The sequence below is a fragment of the Ranitomeya imitator genome, chromosome 8 (assembly GCF_032444005.1).
Source record: "Ranitomeya imitator isolate aRanImi1 chromosome 8, aRanImi1.pri, whole genome shotgun sequence".
NCBI lineage: Eukaryota > Metazoa > Chordata > Amphibia > Anura > Dendrobatidae > Ranitomeya > Ranitomeya imitator.
Genome location: NC_091289.1, coordinates 171,956,526 through 171,972,740, shown reverse-complemented (window position 1 = coordinate 171,972,740; position 16,215 = coordinate 171,956,526). Strand labels below are relative to the sequence as shown.

Here is a 16,215-nt window from a genome sequence, read left to right as displayed (position 1 = left end):
GGAGCATTATATGGGGCCATTATAACAGTATAATAGCTCCACATAGTGCTCCATACAGTATAATAGGCCCAACATTAAAGTGGGGATCTGGCAAGGTGCGTATTTATTTTTTTTAATGTTGGGCCTATTATATTGTATAGAGCACTACGTGGACACATTATACTGTATGGAGCATTATGTGGGGTCATTATAACAGTATAATAGCATCACATAGTGCTCCATACAGTATAAAGTGCCCACTTAGTGCTCCATACAGTATAATAGGCACAACATTAAAACGGGGATCGGGCAAAGTGAGTATTTATTTTTTTCAATGGTGGGTGTTGTGAATTCTGTTGTCGGGCTCCCTCCTGTGGTCATGAATGGTACTTCGGCTGGTTCTGTCCATGGACTTCCTCTGGTGGGTGTTTCTGAGTTTCCTTCCACAGGTGACGAGGTTAATTCGTTAGCTGGCTGCTCTATTTAACTCCACTTAGATCTTTGCTCCATGCCACCTGTCAATGTTCCAGTATTGGTCTAGTTCACTCCTGGATCGTTCTTGTGACCTGTCTTCCCAGCAGAAGCTAAGTTCCAGCTTGTATTTCTTTGGTTTGCTATTTTTCTGTCCAGCTTGCTATTTTTATTGTTGTCTTGCTTGCTGGAAGCTCTGGGACGCAGAGGGAGCGCCTCCGCACCGTGAGTCGGTGCGGAGGGTCTTTTTGCGCCCTCTGCGTGGTCTTTTTGTAGGTTTTTGTGCTGACCGCAAAGTAACCTTTCCTATCCTCGGTCTGTTCAGTAAGTCGGGCCTCACTTTGCTAAATCTATTTCATCTCTGTGTTTGTATTTTCATCTTTACTCACAGTCATTATATGTGGGGGGCTGCCTTTTCCTTTGGGGAATTTCTTTGAGGCAAGGTAGGCTTTATTTTTCTATCTTCAGGGCTAGCTAGTTCCTTAGGCTGTGCCGAGTTGCATAGGGAGCGTTAGGCGCAATCCACGGCTATTTCTAGTGTGTTTGATAGGATTAGGGATTGCGGTCAGCAGAGTTCCCACGTCCCAGAGCTCGTCCTTTATTATCAGTAACTATCAGGTCATTCCGTGTGCTCTTAACCACCAGGTCCATTATTGTCCTGACCACCAGGTCATAACAGGTGGGCCTATTATACTGTATGGAGCACTATGTGGGGCCATTATACTGTATGGAGCACTATGTGGGGCCATTATACTGTATGCAGCACTATGTGGGGCCATTATACTGTATGAAGCAAAATGTCTGGCCAGTATACTGTATGGAAGGCAATGCAGAGCCACATTATAGTGGACTGTGAGGGGACAATTATACTGTATGGAGGACTATGTAGGGCCCATTATACTGTATGCTGTATGGAGGGTTGTGATGAAGTCTACATTCTTTGTCGGGGGGGATATCTTACTGTGTTTGGGTGGCACGTTTGTTGGCATAATACTTTATTATCTGCATTATTCAAGATTTTGTATCCTTTGTTATTAGATATTTAAATTAGGCCCTTTAGGTCATATGCTTTTTACTGCTCTTATATAATATACTATATCCAACATTTTGTTTTAAGATCTATTAAATGAAATGCACTTTGTTCATGGGACAGCCACTTAAAGTTTGTTTCCATTAAAAAAAAAAAAAAGTTAATTGTTACATTTGATAAGGAAAAACGTCCTCAATTGCTGAATTTTTTAAAGAAATGTCAAGGCTGGTCCACGACTTTGTCCACGCTTTAAATTTTGACTGACTGTGTATTTGGGTTTGACATCCCTGGCCTAGAGTATGCATCGGCAGCTTTTCCCGACTATGGTTGGCAGCTGATGAGACTACTACTTCCATCAGCCTACACCTGCTGCCGCTAATAAAAGTGAGACAGGCGGCGGCTGAAGGAAGTATTCACCAGCCACTGGCTGTGCTATAAAAAGATTAAAAAATTTTGGGGGTTCCATTGTATTTTTAATAACCAGCCAGGCAAAACTGACAGCTGGTGGCTGCAACCCTCAGCTGTCAGCTTCAACAAGGCTGGTTATCAAGAATAGAGGGGTCCCCACATTTTTTTTAATTATTTAAATATATTTTTTTTTTTTAAAAAGGAGTCAGGCCCGCCCATTTTTGACAATGCATGCATTTATTTTTGAACTTGGGTTTCATTAAAAATGTTACACCATTTTAGTTTTCCAGGCTCAACTTTAATGTGGTCTATGATCATAAATCAGCTGAGAGTAGCTCACAAAAAGACAAACAAAAGAGTACAAACTCTCCCGTCAGACCGTCATAACCAACAAGTCCCTGACAGATTCTCAGTTACCCCATTGTGCAATAGACAGTGCAACACAAGGGATCATAGAATCATAGAATGGCAGAATTGGAAGGGACATCCTGGGTCATCTGGTCCAACCCCCTGCTCAAAGCAGGATTCACTAAATCATCCCAGACAGATGTCTGTCCAGCCTCTGTGTGAAGACTTCCATTGAAGGAGAACTCACCACCTCTCGTGGCAGCCTGTTCCACTCATTGATCACCCTAACTGTCAAAAAGATGCAGAAGGCAAATGGTGCAAAAATTTTAATGAAATCCAATTGCCCAAAAAATATTTTTAGCCCAAAATGCATACAAGTAAGAAAAGAAGATTGTTTTCAAAAGTGGACAAAAGTTCTCCATTTTCTAGACCATTTTCTAGCTCTCTGCTGTCAGTGGACAAATGTTTTCTTTCATGTTTATATTCAAAGCCTGAAAAAACCCTAAAAATTGTCACAGCTGAGGGGTCGTTACAACTGCGTCCAGCTCAGACTAAAAAAAATAAATTAAATGAAAAATAGGGATGATGTCACTGTGGTAATATTTTCCAATGCCGGAGTCATAATTCTTACTTGTGGGGAAGGTAAGCAGCATCCATCTCCTCGTCACCATCTCATAGCATCCATATTTCCGGTTCTCTGACACATACGCACACATGGTTCTGGTTACATCAGAGTATATGATGTATTAATATTATATAACGAAGAGGACACACATTTATCCCTCCACCCGGGAGGCTACGAAATGTCTGCTAGCTTCCCCTTCCCGCTCCAAAGTAATTATACAATTGCCGACATTTACAAGGCCCTCCTGAAGTCATGGCTGCCACTGACACTGGTTGCTAAGCAACACCCGGCAGCTTATAGAGCACACCATCATCCAAACTAAACCTGCCGTGTATTACAGGACAAGTGTCAGCACCTGATGAACCTGAGCAAGTAATGGGACCCACTACACTTGGGGACCCACACAGTCCAAATTTCCACTTGCAACAACTGCCAGGGGTTGCAGATGGACAGGGAGGTATCCCTTCCAACACGCAGCTACCTCCCTGAGACATGACTGCGGGGTGCCAATAACGTTGTCAAGCCGGGTGACAACTGATGGCCTCAGTTTCTGCCATGTTTGTACATGCTTGTGGATTGTCTTCATAGGAGATTGTTAATTTTACAATACATTGCTATATTGCAGTATTGTAGTGTATTGTATAAATAATCAAGTGATCAGTGGTTTCAAGTACCCTACGGGGACCCTAAAAAGTGTGAAGAACAATTAAAATATTAAGAAAAGAATAAATCACAAATTATATACAGTTAGGGCCAGAAATATTTGGACAGTGACACAAGTTTTGTTATTTTAGCTGTTTACAAAAACATGTTCAGAAATACAATTATATATATATATAATATGGGCTGAAAGTGCACACTCCCAGCTGCAATATGATAGTTTCCACATCCAAATCGGAGAAAGGGTTTAGGAATCATAGCTCTGTAATGCATAGCGTCATCTTTTTCAAGGGACCAAAAGTAATTGGACAATGGACTCTAAGGGCTGCAATTAACTCTGAAGGCGTCTCCCTCGTTAACCTGTAATCAATGAAGTAGCTAAAAGGTCAGGGGTGGATTCCAGGTGTGTGGTTTTGCATTTAGAAGCTGTTGCTGTGAGCAGACAACATGCGGTCAAAGGAACTCTCAATTGAGGTGAAGCAGAACATCCTGAGGCTGAAAAAAAAAGAAAAAATCCATCAGAGAGATAGCAGACATGCTTGGAGTAGCAAAATCAACAGTTGGGTACATTCTGAGAAAAAAGGAATTGACTGGTGAGCTTGGGAACTCAAAAAGGCCTGGGCGTCCACGGATGACAACAGTGGTGGATGATCGCCGCATACTTAATTTGGTGAAGAAGAACCCGTTCACAACATCAACTGAAGTCCAGAACACTCTCAGTGAAGTAGGTGTATCTGTCTCTAAGTCAACAGTAAAGAGAAGACTCCATGACAGTAAATACAAAGGGTTCACATCTAGATGCAAACCATTCATCAATACCAAAAATAGACAGGCCAGAGTTAAATTTGCAGAAAAACACCTCAAGAAGCCAGCTCAGTTCTGGAAAAGTATTCTATGGACAGATGAGACAAAGATCAACCTTTACCAGAATGATGGGAAGAAAAAAGTTTGGAGAAGAAAGGGAACGGCACATGATCCAAGGCACACCACATCCTCTGTAAAACATGGTGGAGGCAACGTGATGGCATGGGCATGCATGGCTTTCAATGGCACTGGGTCACTTGTGTTTATTGATGACATAAGAGCAGACAAGAGTAGCCGGATGAATTCTGAAGTGTACCGGGATATACTTTCAGCCCAGATTCAGCCAAATGCTGCAAAGTTGATTGGACGGCGCTTCATAGTACAGATGGACAATGACCCCAAGCATACATCCAAAGCTACCCAGGAGTTCATGAGTGCCAAAAAGTGGAACATTCTGCAATGGCCAAGTCAATCTCCAGATCTAAACCCAATTGAGCATGCATTTCACTTGCTCAAATCCAGACTTAAGACGGAAAGACCCACAAACAAGCAAGACCTGAAGGCTGCGGCTGTAAAGGCCTGGCAAAGCATTAAGAAGGAGGAAACCCAGCGTTTGGTGATGTCCATGGGTTCCAGACTTAAGGCAGTGATTGCCTCCAAAGGATTTGCAACAAAATATTGAAAATAAAAATATTTTGTTTGGGTTATGTTTATTTGTCCAATTACATTTGACCTCCTAAAATGTGGAGTGTTTGTAAAGAAATGTGTACAATTCCTACATTTTCTATCAGATATTTTTGTTCAACCCTTCAAATTAAACGTTACAATCTGCACTTGAATTCTGTTGTAGAGGTTTCATTTCAAATCCAATGTGGTGGCATGCAGAGCCCAACTCGCGAAAATTGTGTCACTGTCCAAATATTTCTGGCCCTAACTGTATATATGTGTATATATATATATATATATATATATATATACAGTCATGAACAAAAAATTTGAGAATGAGACAAATATTAATTTTTCCAAAGTCTACTGCTTCATTTTTTTCTAATGGCAATTTGCATATACTCCTGAATGTCAGAGTGATCAGCTTAACAGCAATTACTGTACTTACAAAGTCAATATTTGCCCAGAAAATGAACTTTAACCCCCAAAACACATTTCAACATCATTGCAGTCCTGCCTTAAAAGGAGCAGCTAACATCGTTTTAGTGATTAATCCATTAACACAGGTGTGGGTGTTGATGAGGACAGGGCTGGCGATCAATCAGTCATGATTAAGTAAGAATGACATCACTGGACACTTTAAAAGGAGGCTGGTGCTTGGTATCATTGTTTCTCTTCAGTTAACCATGGTTATCTCTAAAGAAACACGTGCAGCCATCATTGCACTGCACAAAAATGGCCTAACAGGGAAGAGTATCGCAGCTACAAAGATTGCACCTCAGTCAACAATCTATCGCATCATCAAGAACTTCAAGGAGAGAGCTTCCATTGTTGTCAAAATGGCTCCAGGGCGCCCAAGAAAGACCAGCAAGCGCCAGGACCGTATCTTCAAACTGTTTCAGCTGCGGGATCGGACTACCAGCAGTGCCGAGCTTGCTCAAGAATGGCAGCATGCTGGTGTGAGTGCTTCTGCACGCACTGTGAGGCGGAGACTCTTTGAGCAAGGCCTGGTTTCAAGGAGGGCAGCAAAGAAGCCACTTCTCTCCAGAAAAAACATCAGGGACCGACTGATATTCTGCAAAAGGTACAGGGAGTGGACTGCTGAGGACTGGTGCAAAGTCATTTTCTCTGATGAATCCCCTTTTCGATTGTTTGGGACATCTGGAAAACAGCTTATTCGGAGAAGAAGAGTTGAGCGCTACCACCAGTCTTGTCTCATGCCAACTGTAAAGCATCCTGAAACCATTCATGTGTGGGGTTGCTCCTCAGCCAAGGGAATCGGCTCACTCACAGTCTTGCCTAAAAACACAGCCATGAATAAAAATGGTACCAGCATGTCCTCCAAGAGCAACTTCTCCCAACCGTCCAAGAGCGGTTTGGCGCCCAACAATGCCTTTTCCAGCATGATGGAGCACCTTGCCATAAAGCAAAGGTGATAACTAAATGGCTCATGGAACAAAACATAGAGATTTTGGGTCCATGGCCTGGAAACTCCCCAGATCTTAATCCCATTGAGAACTTGTGGTCAATCATCAAGAGACGGGTGGACAAACAAAAACCAACAAATTCTGGCAAAATGCAAGCATTGATTATGCAAGAATGGACTGCTATCAGTCAGGATTGGGTCCAGAAGTTGATTGAGAGCATGCCAGGGAGAATTGCAGAGGTCTTGAAGAAGAAGGGTCAACACTGCAAATATTGACTTGCTGCATTAACTCATTCTAACTGTCAATATAACCTATTGGTACTCATAATATGATTGCAATTATATTTCTGTACGTGATGTAAACATTAGACAAACACTAATAAAAACCAGAGGGCAGCAGATCATGTGAAAATACAATTTTGGTGTCATTCTCAAAAATTTTGGCTATGACTGTATATATATGTATGTATATATATATATATATATATATATATATATATATATATATATATATATATGCATACACACATCTATACACACACAGCGGGTGAAAGGTATTGAATGCGTCACCAATTTTAAACGAAAATACATTTCTAAAGGTACAATTGACATGAATTTCTCACAAGATGTCGGTGACAACCCATCCACTCCACACAGGCAAAAGAAATCAAACCATAGAGGTTCATAAATTACGTTATGTGTAATAATGGCAAATGACACAGGGAAAAGTATTGAAAACATGAAAGACAGGCGTAAAAAGCCATGGAAAGTCCTGACACCAGCTGAAATCTGCAGTAATTAGAAAGCAATTCTGCCACTTAGTGAAAAATAATATCAGCTGGTTCAAATGATGGCCTATAAAAAGGCGTCTCATTATCAAGGTGCCACACAAGGAACATCTCATGTTTGGTAAAATCAGAGAGTTGTTTCAAGACTTTCACAAGCTTATTGTTGCAAACCATACTGATGGCATTGGTTATGTCACAATTCCTCCACTCAGTGTGAATGGCAGTTCAGCCGTCCAATCGGGGGCAGTGGCGTGCTGAGCTGTCAGTATCATGATAGACAGTTCAGTAGTCCTATCTGAGGCTTGGGAGTGCTGAGCTGTCAGCATAGTTAGTTCAGTCACCCAATCAAGGTCAAGGCGGGTTTCCTACAGGTGGCTCCTGTTCGGAGTGATTTCCAGGCCATGACCAGTTGATCCCCGCAAGATTTCAGACAGAACAGTGAAAAGAATTATGAGAAGAGTTGTCCAAAATCTAAGGACCACGTTTGGAAAGCTACAGATAGACCTGGGATCAGCAGGTACAATTGTGTAAAAAAAAACAACAAAAAAACTAAAAAGTAATGCACTCAACCTCCATGGTCTGTATGCCTCACCACAAAGGACTCCATTGCTGAAGAGAAAGCATGTTTAAGAGTGTCTAAAGCTCAACAACATTTTGACAAACCTGTGAAATACTGGGATAATACAGTAAGATGAGACCAAAATTGAACTCTTTGAATGCCATAATATGTACCATGTTTGGAGGCCAAAAGGCACTGCCTATCACCCCAAAAACAACATACCAACAGTGAAGTTTGGAGGTGGGAACATCATGGTGTGGGGCTGCTTTTCAGCATACTGCACTGACAAACTTCATATAATTGAAGGAAGGATGAATCGACAAATGTACTGAGACATTCTTGACAAAAATCTGCTGTCATCTACCAAGATATGACTATGAAACGAGGGAGGACATTTCAGCAAGAGAATGATCCCAAACACAAAGACAAGGAAACTCAATTAGTTTCAGAGAAAGAAAATAAAGCTGCTAAAATGGACGAGCGATCACCGCACCTGAATCCTACAGAAAATGGAAGGAACTAAAGCTCAGAGTTCATAGAAGAAGCCTACGCGACCTTCAGGATGTGAAGAGTGTTTGTGTGGGAGAATGAGCCAAAATCACACCTGAGCAATGCCTGCGATTAGTTTCTCCATACAAGAGGCTTTTTAAACCATCATCACCAACAAAGGCTTTTGTATGAAGTATTAAATAAGTATTTCAATAAGCGTGTTCAATATTTTTTCCCTATGTAATTTCTTATTATTTCACATAACTTAATTTATATATATATCTATGGTTTCATTTCTCTGCCTGGTATGATTTGGATGGGTTGTTACTGATATCTGGTGAGAATTTCATGTTAATAGCACCTTTAGAAATATACGTTTCACCTACTCTGCTGTATATATATATTCATATCACACACTTCCTGGAGTGTAAATAAAATGTTAAAAACTGATCCAAACCGGTAAAATATATTTATTACATATGGTGGACATTCAAACAAAAAAAAGTTTGTTATTGTTTAGTAAATTCGCCTCCCAAAATATTGGAATAAGAACAGATCAGAAAATCTTATGGACCCCAAAATGGGAATGATAAAATCTACGGTTCATACCGCTAAAAACAAGTCCTGATACAACTCTAACAACCAAAAAATAAAAAAGTTATAGCCCTTGTAGAACAAATTTAAGGCAAAGAGAGGCCCACCGGGAATTAGATTTCCCAAGGGCCCTCATAAAGCTGGATCCGGCCCTGCATCTATACCCATAAGGCCTCATTCACACATCAGTATTTGTATTCCAAAACCAGGAGTGTCTCCAAAACAAAGAACAGGTGCAAATCTTTCTATTCTATGTTTCCTCTGATTGTTCCATTCTTGATTTTGGCTTACAAACATTGATGTAAAATACTGACCAAATACTGAGCGCGCAAAGGAGGCCAAAAAATGAATTCAGGCTTCCAACTTCCCAAGTCCCATAATCATAATGTATTTCATCAATGTGAAGTAATACAAGGATAAAGAAAGCACTAGAGAATATGCTTTTTTAATAACTGAATTGCTAATTAATGATTACATTTTTAACCCTTTAAACCAGTTGTTTCAAGAAGACAAACTTTGTTTTACGTCTTTCAGCCTAATTTCCCACCAATCGGCTGGAGAGAGCCTCGGCCGGCCACACATTGCCCGGATTATTAAAGCAGCGTTACGTAGTAGTCATTCAACGAATGGGCATTACTGTAACGCTTTGGTGCGCTGGTTCAGCCTGCGTAGGAGCAGCTCTGACAGATCAGCTCTCCATTACCTCTCCTTGACCTTATGATCGCGCAGGCACAGTTGCATACATGTACGGCAAAGTGTACAGATGTCAATTTTCAATACGGGGTTAAACAATAGACTATTCTGAGGTTCTATGTTTCTGTAGGCGCAAAGCTACAATTTTGGTGACAAATGTATATCATTGTCCTCGGTCTGCATTCAGGATCCCTTTATACATTGTACACGTCACGCCGGTCGTGGCTTCTGCCATTTCACATAGTTACGAAAACATGGGAGCATTTACTCTGTTTTCGGATTTTACATACTACAGTGGTTTACGTCCCTATTCTGCTGCCCTCTGCTGGCGCTCAAGTTTGTTTCCATATTTTTCTGAAATAATACAAAAAAAATCTGAAAATTGTGAATAAAGTAGTTTAATAACCTATTCTGCAACTTCTGAATTACTTCAGTGTCTAAAGCTGGATGAACCCATGCGATAGATGTCATCTGAATGACGGCTATCTCTCCTGAACTCCATATATACGAGCTTACGGCTCGGCCACGCACTAAACATTTTTTTTTACCTCTGATGGTGGCTTATCTGTTCCGAAAACAAAAGGATCAAAATCTGGTCCTCACAAGACCTCCTTCTCTCCTCCACGCTTATTCGCTCCTCACCCAATCGCCTCCAAGACTTCTCCCGAATATCCCCCATCCTCTGGAATAATGTGCCCCAACACGTCCGGTTATCCACCACATTTGGATCCTTCAAAAGAAACCTGAAAGCCTACAACCTGTAATGACCACACGGCCACCTCAACACCATCTGAGCTCCTGCAACCCTCAACCTACTGTCTCCTTCCCCACTATCCAGTAGAATGTAAGCCGGCAAGGGCAGGGTCCTCGCCCCTCTGTACCAGTCTGTCATTGTTAGTTTGTTTACTGTAAGTGATATCTGTAATTTGTATGGAACCCCTTCTCATGTACAGCACCATGGAATCAATGGTGCTATATAAATAAATAATAATAATAATAATAATAATAATGTTGAAATTCCAAGTGATCGAACCTTCTGTCCCCCAATATCATCAAGCTATGGTGGAGAGTTAGGAAGCCCCCATACACATTGGATGGTCAGGCGGTCCCACAGAAATCGGCAGCTTTGGACAACTTTTATCTAATGTACAGTACAGACCAAAAGTTTGGACGCACCTTCTCATTTAAAGATTTTTCTGTATTTTCATGACTATGAAAATTGTAAATTCACACTGAAAGCATCAAAGCTATGAATTAACACATGTGGAATTATATACTTAACAAAAAAGTGTGAAACAACTGAAATTATGTCTTATATTCTAGGTTTTTCAAAGTAGCCACCTTTTGCTTTGATGACTGCTTTGCACACTCTTGGCATTCTCTTGATGAGCTTCAAGACATAGTCACCGGGAATGGTCTTCCAACAATGTTGAAGGAGTTCCCAGAGATGCTTAGCACTTGTTGCTCGGTGCAGCAGGCAAGAAGGCACGTGAGGAGTGAGGACTTGACACATGCAGGAAACTCAGGTCCAGTAGTACAGGTGTAGTGGAGCAAAGCAAGGATGGCAGGACCAATGAGTTGGACCACACCAAACATAGACACTAGAGCCGTAATCCATTTTAGTGGTCCTTCCATAGGCCTAGGGAGATGATGTGATTGACCCACATCAGACAGCTTGCTAAACCCAATGTGGAACACAACAGAGGACAGCGGACCCAAGGGAAGGAAGCAGAGCCGAGATACCGGCAACAGGTGCGCAAAAGCTAAGTTGCTATATTGAGACTTACAGATCATACAATGCTCTCTGGGGAATTTAAATATGCAAATAACCACATTGGAAAGAAAGAGAATGGAAACTGTAGTGGTCTCTTTTCACAGTAGCAATCCTAAAAGTCAATTTTGAACCATTAAAGGGCCTTGTATCTGACAATCCAGAAACTACACTTGCAGCCATGTACTTGCATATTTAAATACCCAAGGAAGCATTGCACGTCTTATAAGTCACCCTACGCTGATTTTTTTGCTCTCTACAAGGAGAAATTTTACCTCTCAGACCCCCAGTCAGAGCCCTCTTACCTAGCCAAATCACATCTCCTGCTTTGCACTGATGAGGGGCAAACGCCCGAAACACGTGTCTGCAAATGGAGTTTCCACTTTCTCTATAGTCCGTACACCAGCAGCTTTATAGTATCTAGACCTCTGGGATTATAAATAAAATATGAAGATGCATCTTTCTATCACTTTGCGCCACATGGCAGTATCCTATATTCCCTATATTTTGTGATGAAACCTGTCGAATTGCATGATAATCTTACTGTATAGTGTAGACCAGCTGCTCCTGCAATACCGCCATGATATTATTAATCTGCCTTATGGCTTAATATCTTCATGTTGCACTGGATTGGTGTATGGAATTAATAAATATATAGGTTAAAATGAGTCTTAGTCTTTATCCTTCTCCCCCTCTGAGTCTCCAGATGTCCATGTTTCCAATGTGCCAGTTAAAGACTTCATTGCATACATGGTCAGCCATTATACAGTCATAAGAAAAAAAAAAAGGATCACAATGATTAGAGGGCAGCAAAATGTCACTTTGGTTCTGTAGTGTTTGGAGTCGGGGTTTCGAGAGTGTAGAAAAAGCCATAGTAAAATGGTTGGAGATCAATACTTGAGAAAAGATATTTAGGGCTATAAGGCTAGAAACACAGCAAAAAAAATTTTTTTTTGTCTATATGACAGTCTACATTCGAACAATATGTACCCGGCCTGACCAGCACGTCACGGTATTGTGATCCGAGCACGGGCCATATTTCATGGACCCTTAGAAGGGTTATCTAACAATAAACTTACTATCAAAGTGTCTCCCTGTAGAAGTCTATGGGGAAACCTGGCTGTGTTATATTTCCCTGCAGTGCCACCACAGGGGAAATTAAGCATTACACATTAATGGACTGCCTGATATTAAAGGGGCTTCAATATTGACAGCCAGTAATATTTTGGTGTGGGGGGGGGGTCTATAAACCACTTTGTCGCCTATGTAAGCATTGAAGAGGACGCGAAGATTCATTGTGCTGATCAGCTGTCTCCTGGGATCAAAATTAATGATCTGTTCTAAGCACAGCGTGAAAAATGCATTTAAAGGAATTTGTGAGTAAAGTCAACTGCCCTCGACACCCTCAGAACAAAAATGGATATATAATATGCAGATCGTGGAAATGTAAATCCATCAACACCTTTATATTTTCTATCTGTTTCTACATTCCTGAGAATTTAGCTTTTTAGTTCCTATGCAAATGAGGTATTAAGTGCTCTGGGCTTGACTGAGCACTAAACAAGCCACTGCCTCCATAACTTGTTTTCCTGCCGAGCCTCACACTCTTTAGCTTGATTTAATATCTCACTAATTTCCTCGCCTGGTGCCGGACATCAGACAGACAGTGATCTATCAATCAAGCTAAGGCCAGTCTCACACGTCCAGATAATTCCGGTACCGGAAAAATCGGTACCGGAGTTATCCGTGTCCGTGTGCTCCCGTGGTACATCAGTGTGGCACAGGTGCGGTCCGTGTGCCGACTGGGTACCACACGGAGCGTGCAGGAGACAGCGCTAGAGATAAGCGCTGTCCCCTGCATCTGGTGCTAAAGCGGCCATTCATATCTTCTCTCCAGCAGCGTTCGCTGGAAAGAAGATATGCAAAATCCCTTTTTTTTTTGTCCTCGTGTTTAAAATAAAGATCCCTGTCGCTGACCCTCTCCCACCCCCTGTGCGCCCCCCCCCGCTGCTACTAAAATACTCACCCGGCTCCCTCGCAGACCCGGCTCCCTCGCAGCGTCCTGTCCTCGCCGCACCTTCTCCTGTATGAGCGGTCACGTGGTGCCGCTTATTACAGTAATGAATATGCGGCTCCACCCCTATGGGAGGTGGAGCCGCATATTCATGACTGTAATCGGCGGCCCCACGTGACCGCTCATACAGGAGAAGGTGCGGCGCTGAGAAGAAGCTGCGAGGGAGCCGGGTGAGTATTTTATTACCAGCGGGCGGGCGCACAGGGGGTGGGAGGGGGTCGGCGACAGGGATCTTTAATTTAAACACGAGGACAAAAAAAAAAGGATTTTTCATATCTTCTTTCCAGCGAACGCTGCTGGAGAGAAGATATGAATGGCCGCTTCAGCACCACGTGGGGGGGACAGCGCTTACAGTAGCGCTGTCTCCTGCATGGCACACGGACTGCACACGGACAGCGTCCGTGTGCGGTACGTGTTTTACAAGGACCCATTGACTTTAATGGGTCCGTGTAATCCATGCGCTCCCACGAACACTGACATGTCTCCGAGTTTTGCACACGGACACACGGTCCGTGAAAACACGCTGACATGTGCAGAGACACATTGCTTTCAATGTGTCTACGTGAGTCAGTGTCTCCGGTACGTGAGGAAACTGTCACCTCACGTACCGGAGCCACTGACGTGTGAAACCGGCCTAAATAAGCTGATGCTGGGGGGGGGGGGGGAAACAAGCCCTAGAGGCAGCGACCTTTTAAGTGCTCTTTCATGGCCAGAGCACTTAACACCTCATTTACATAGGAATTGAAATGCTATTTTTTGGGGGAATGTAGAAACACATAGAAGATATAAAGATGCTGATGGGTGTACATTTCCAAGTCTGGCATGTCCAAATATGTCTTTTGGGGTCTTGAACTTACTGACAGATTCCCTATAATTTATATTTAAAGCCTATGGATGCATTTTAAAAAGAAATAAGTTACTGGTAATCTTTATTTAAAGGGAACCATTCAGCTTCCATAGTCACCCTAAACCACCTCCATATCTTTACTGAACCCTTTATATATTTTCGAACAAGCCCCTTTTCGTATTACCATAAAATTAATATTATAAGTGAGCAATAAGGTTCAAACTCCTTGGGCGCGGGCAGTGCAACAATGAAGCCGTGGAGCATACACCCGACCTCACTGTTCATTGAAAGGGATGCTGAACATGGAGCCCAAGAATTTTGGGAGATGCCCGTCATGGACTTGTTCTGGAACAGACTGGTGCATGCTGCGATTTTTTTTATCAACATATGTGAAAAATTAATGGGGCAAGCAGGTTATTAATGGAACAGTGTGCTGTCCGATGAGCACACTCCCCCAAAATACTATGGAAAGGTGAACAGAGACATTAATTACTATCGAAATCAGGGTTGAAATCAAAATTGGTCCTCCAAATCAAGCCCATTATTTGGATGTACCATACGCCATAGCCAATGCAATGGCCACTCGTATATCCACCCATCCCTCAAGATTAGGAATAATGAAGGAACTCTGTGATATACATGTTCTCCACAGGGCTTCAGATCTGCGTAAAGTTCCCGCGCCACCAATTAGCACTGGTTGAATCCGAAACTGGTACTTTTGGATGGTGCGAGTTGATCCCGGCTACCACAGTTATGGGGTACCATAGTGGCGGTGACACCCACCATTGAGACACCAATGCTATTGTGTCCCAAATCTTTTATAATATCACATCTTACCATTTCAAACCATCTGGCAAAAAAAATATATTAATCAACGCAAAAAAAAAACTGTAGTGAAAAGAATCCAATATGAACCAAAAAACCAAGGAGACGCAACAATATTTTATTTTACCTCGATACCACAAGGGGTAGGATGAGCATCTTCAGCATCCGCATAAGAAGTTCTCCAGGAAACTGAAAGTAACTAATCTCCTGTACAACATAAGACAAAGAGAGGTCCATCAGGGTCAGGTGAGAACAACCCTAGAGGAGAAACCGTTCACACATTTGTTTTCACGTGACGGCCTTAATTTGGTTAAGTGATTTATGGGATCTTGTTGGTGGTGCACAGAGGGGTCGGACATCTCACGCTCTAATGATGGCCATGGATGACCTTATTCCGCCGACCTATCTAACGATTATACAAAGCGGTCAATTGATTTTCACATTTTTAAGACCCAGATTTTTTTTTTTAATAGATACACCACCATTGTATCCAACTTTACCCAACTACAGCTCTAACAATATATTGAAGATGACCGTACGCAATAAGACGCTGCCAGGTTGTCCCAAAATCTGTTGTGTTGTACTTTGACCCAACGTAATGATTAAACTGAGAACCGCACGATATCTTGATAACTATCAAGATCCGCAGAAGGTCATAAGCGCTCAGTAATGCAATATGTGGGCCAATCTCCTTGAGCTGATGTGCGCGGAGGACAGCTGTGCCGGCAGCATTTTTTGGCAGTGTAGCAATAGTATATCCCTCATTGTATACATATTTCATATCTCGTATGGCCTTACCATGTGTGACCATTATGTGACAAGATGAGAAACTGTGGATGAAAAATTGCAAAAAACGCAAAGTAAAAAAGAAAAATATTTAGAATTGAGAGTCCTCAGTGGTTGATACCTTTTAATGGCTAACTGAAAAGATGGTAACAAATTGCAAGCTTTCGAGACTACACAGGTCTCTTCATCAGGCAAAGACTAAAACAAATTCTGAAGATGTAAAGTAAAAAATGTAATGTAAAGTAAAAAAGAAAAATCCAGTTAAAATTCTTGCAAAATTTGGGAGAGAATCTGATTGCAAATTGTTGCCTTGACATAAAATTGTAAAAGAAAGAAACATTTTTTTGGGGGAAAAATAAAAATTTGCAATCT

General features: G+C 41.9%; 1 protein-coding gene across 4 annotated transcripts in view; it reads right to left on the bottom strand.

Annotated features, from left to right (window-relative positions):
- Positions 1 to 16,215, bottom strand: part of SLC1A7 (solute carrier family 1 member 7) — an 86,798-nt gene that overhangs the window by 69,865 nt on the left and 718 nt on the right. For 2 of the 4 annotated variants that reach the window (XM_069737891.1, XM_069737890.1), the window contains exon 2: positions 15,185 to 15,264. In XM_069737891.1, coding sequence (XP_069593992.1) covers positions 15,185 to 15,264 — 80 coding nt within the window. Of the gene's footprint in view, positions 1 to 2,867; positions 3,114 to 15,184; positions 15,265 to 16,215 lie in introns of those variants that run through there. The other 2 variants (XM_069737893.1, XM_069737892.1) reach the window with 2 other exon arrangements.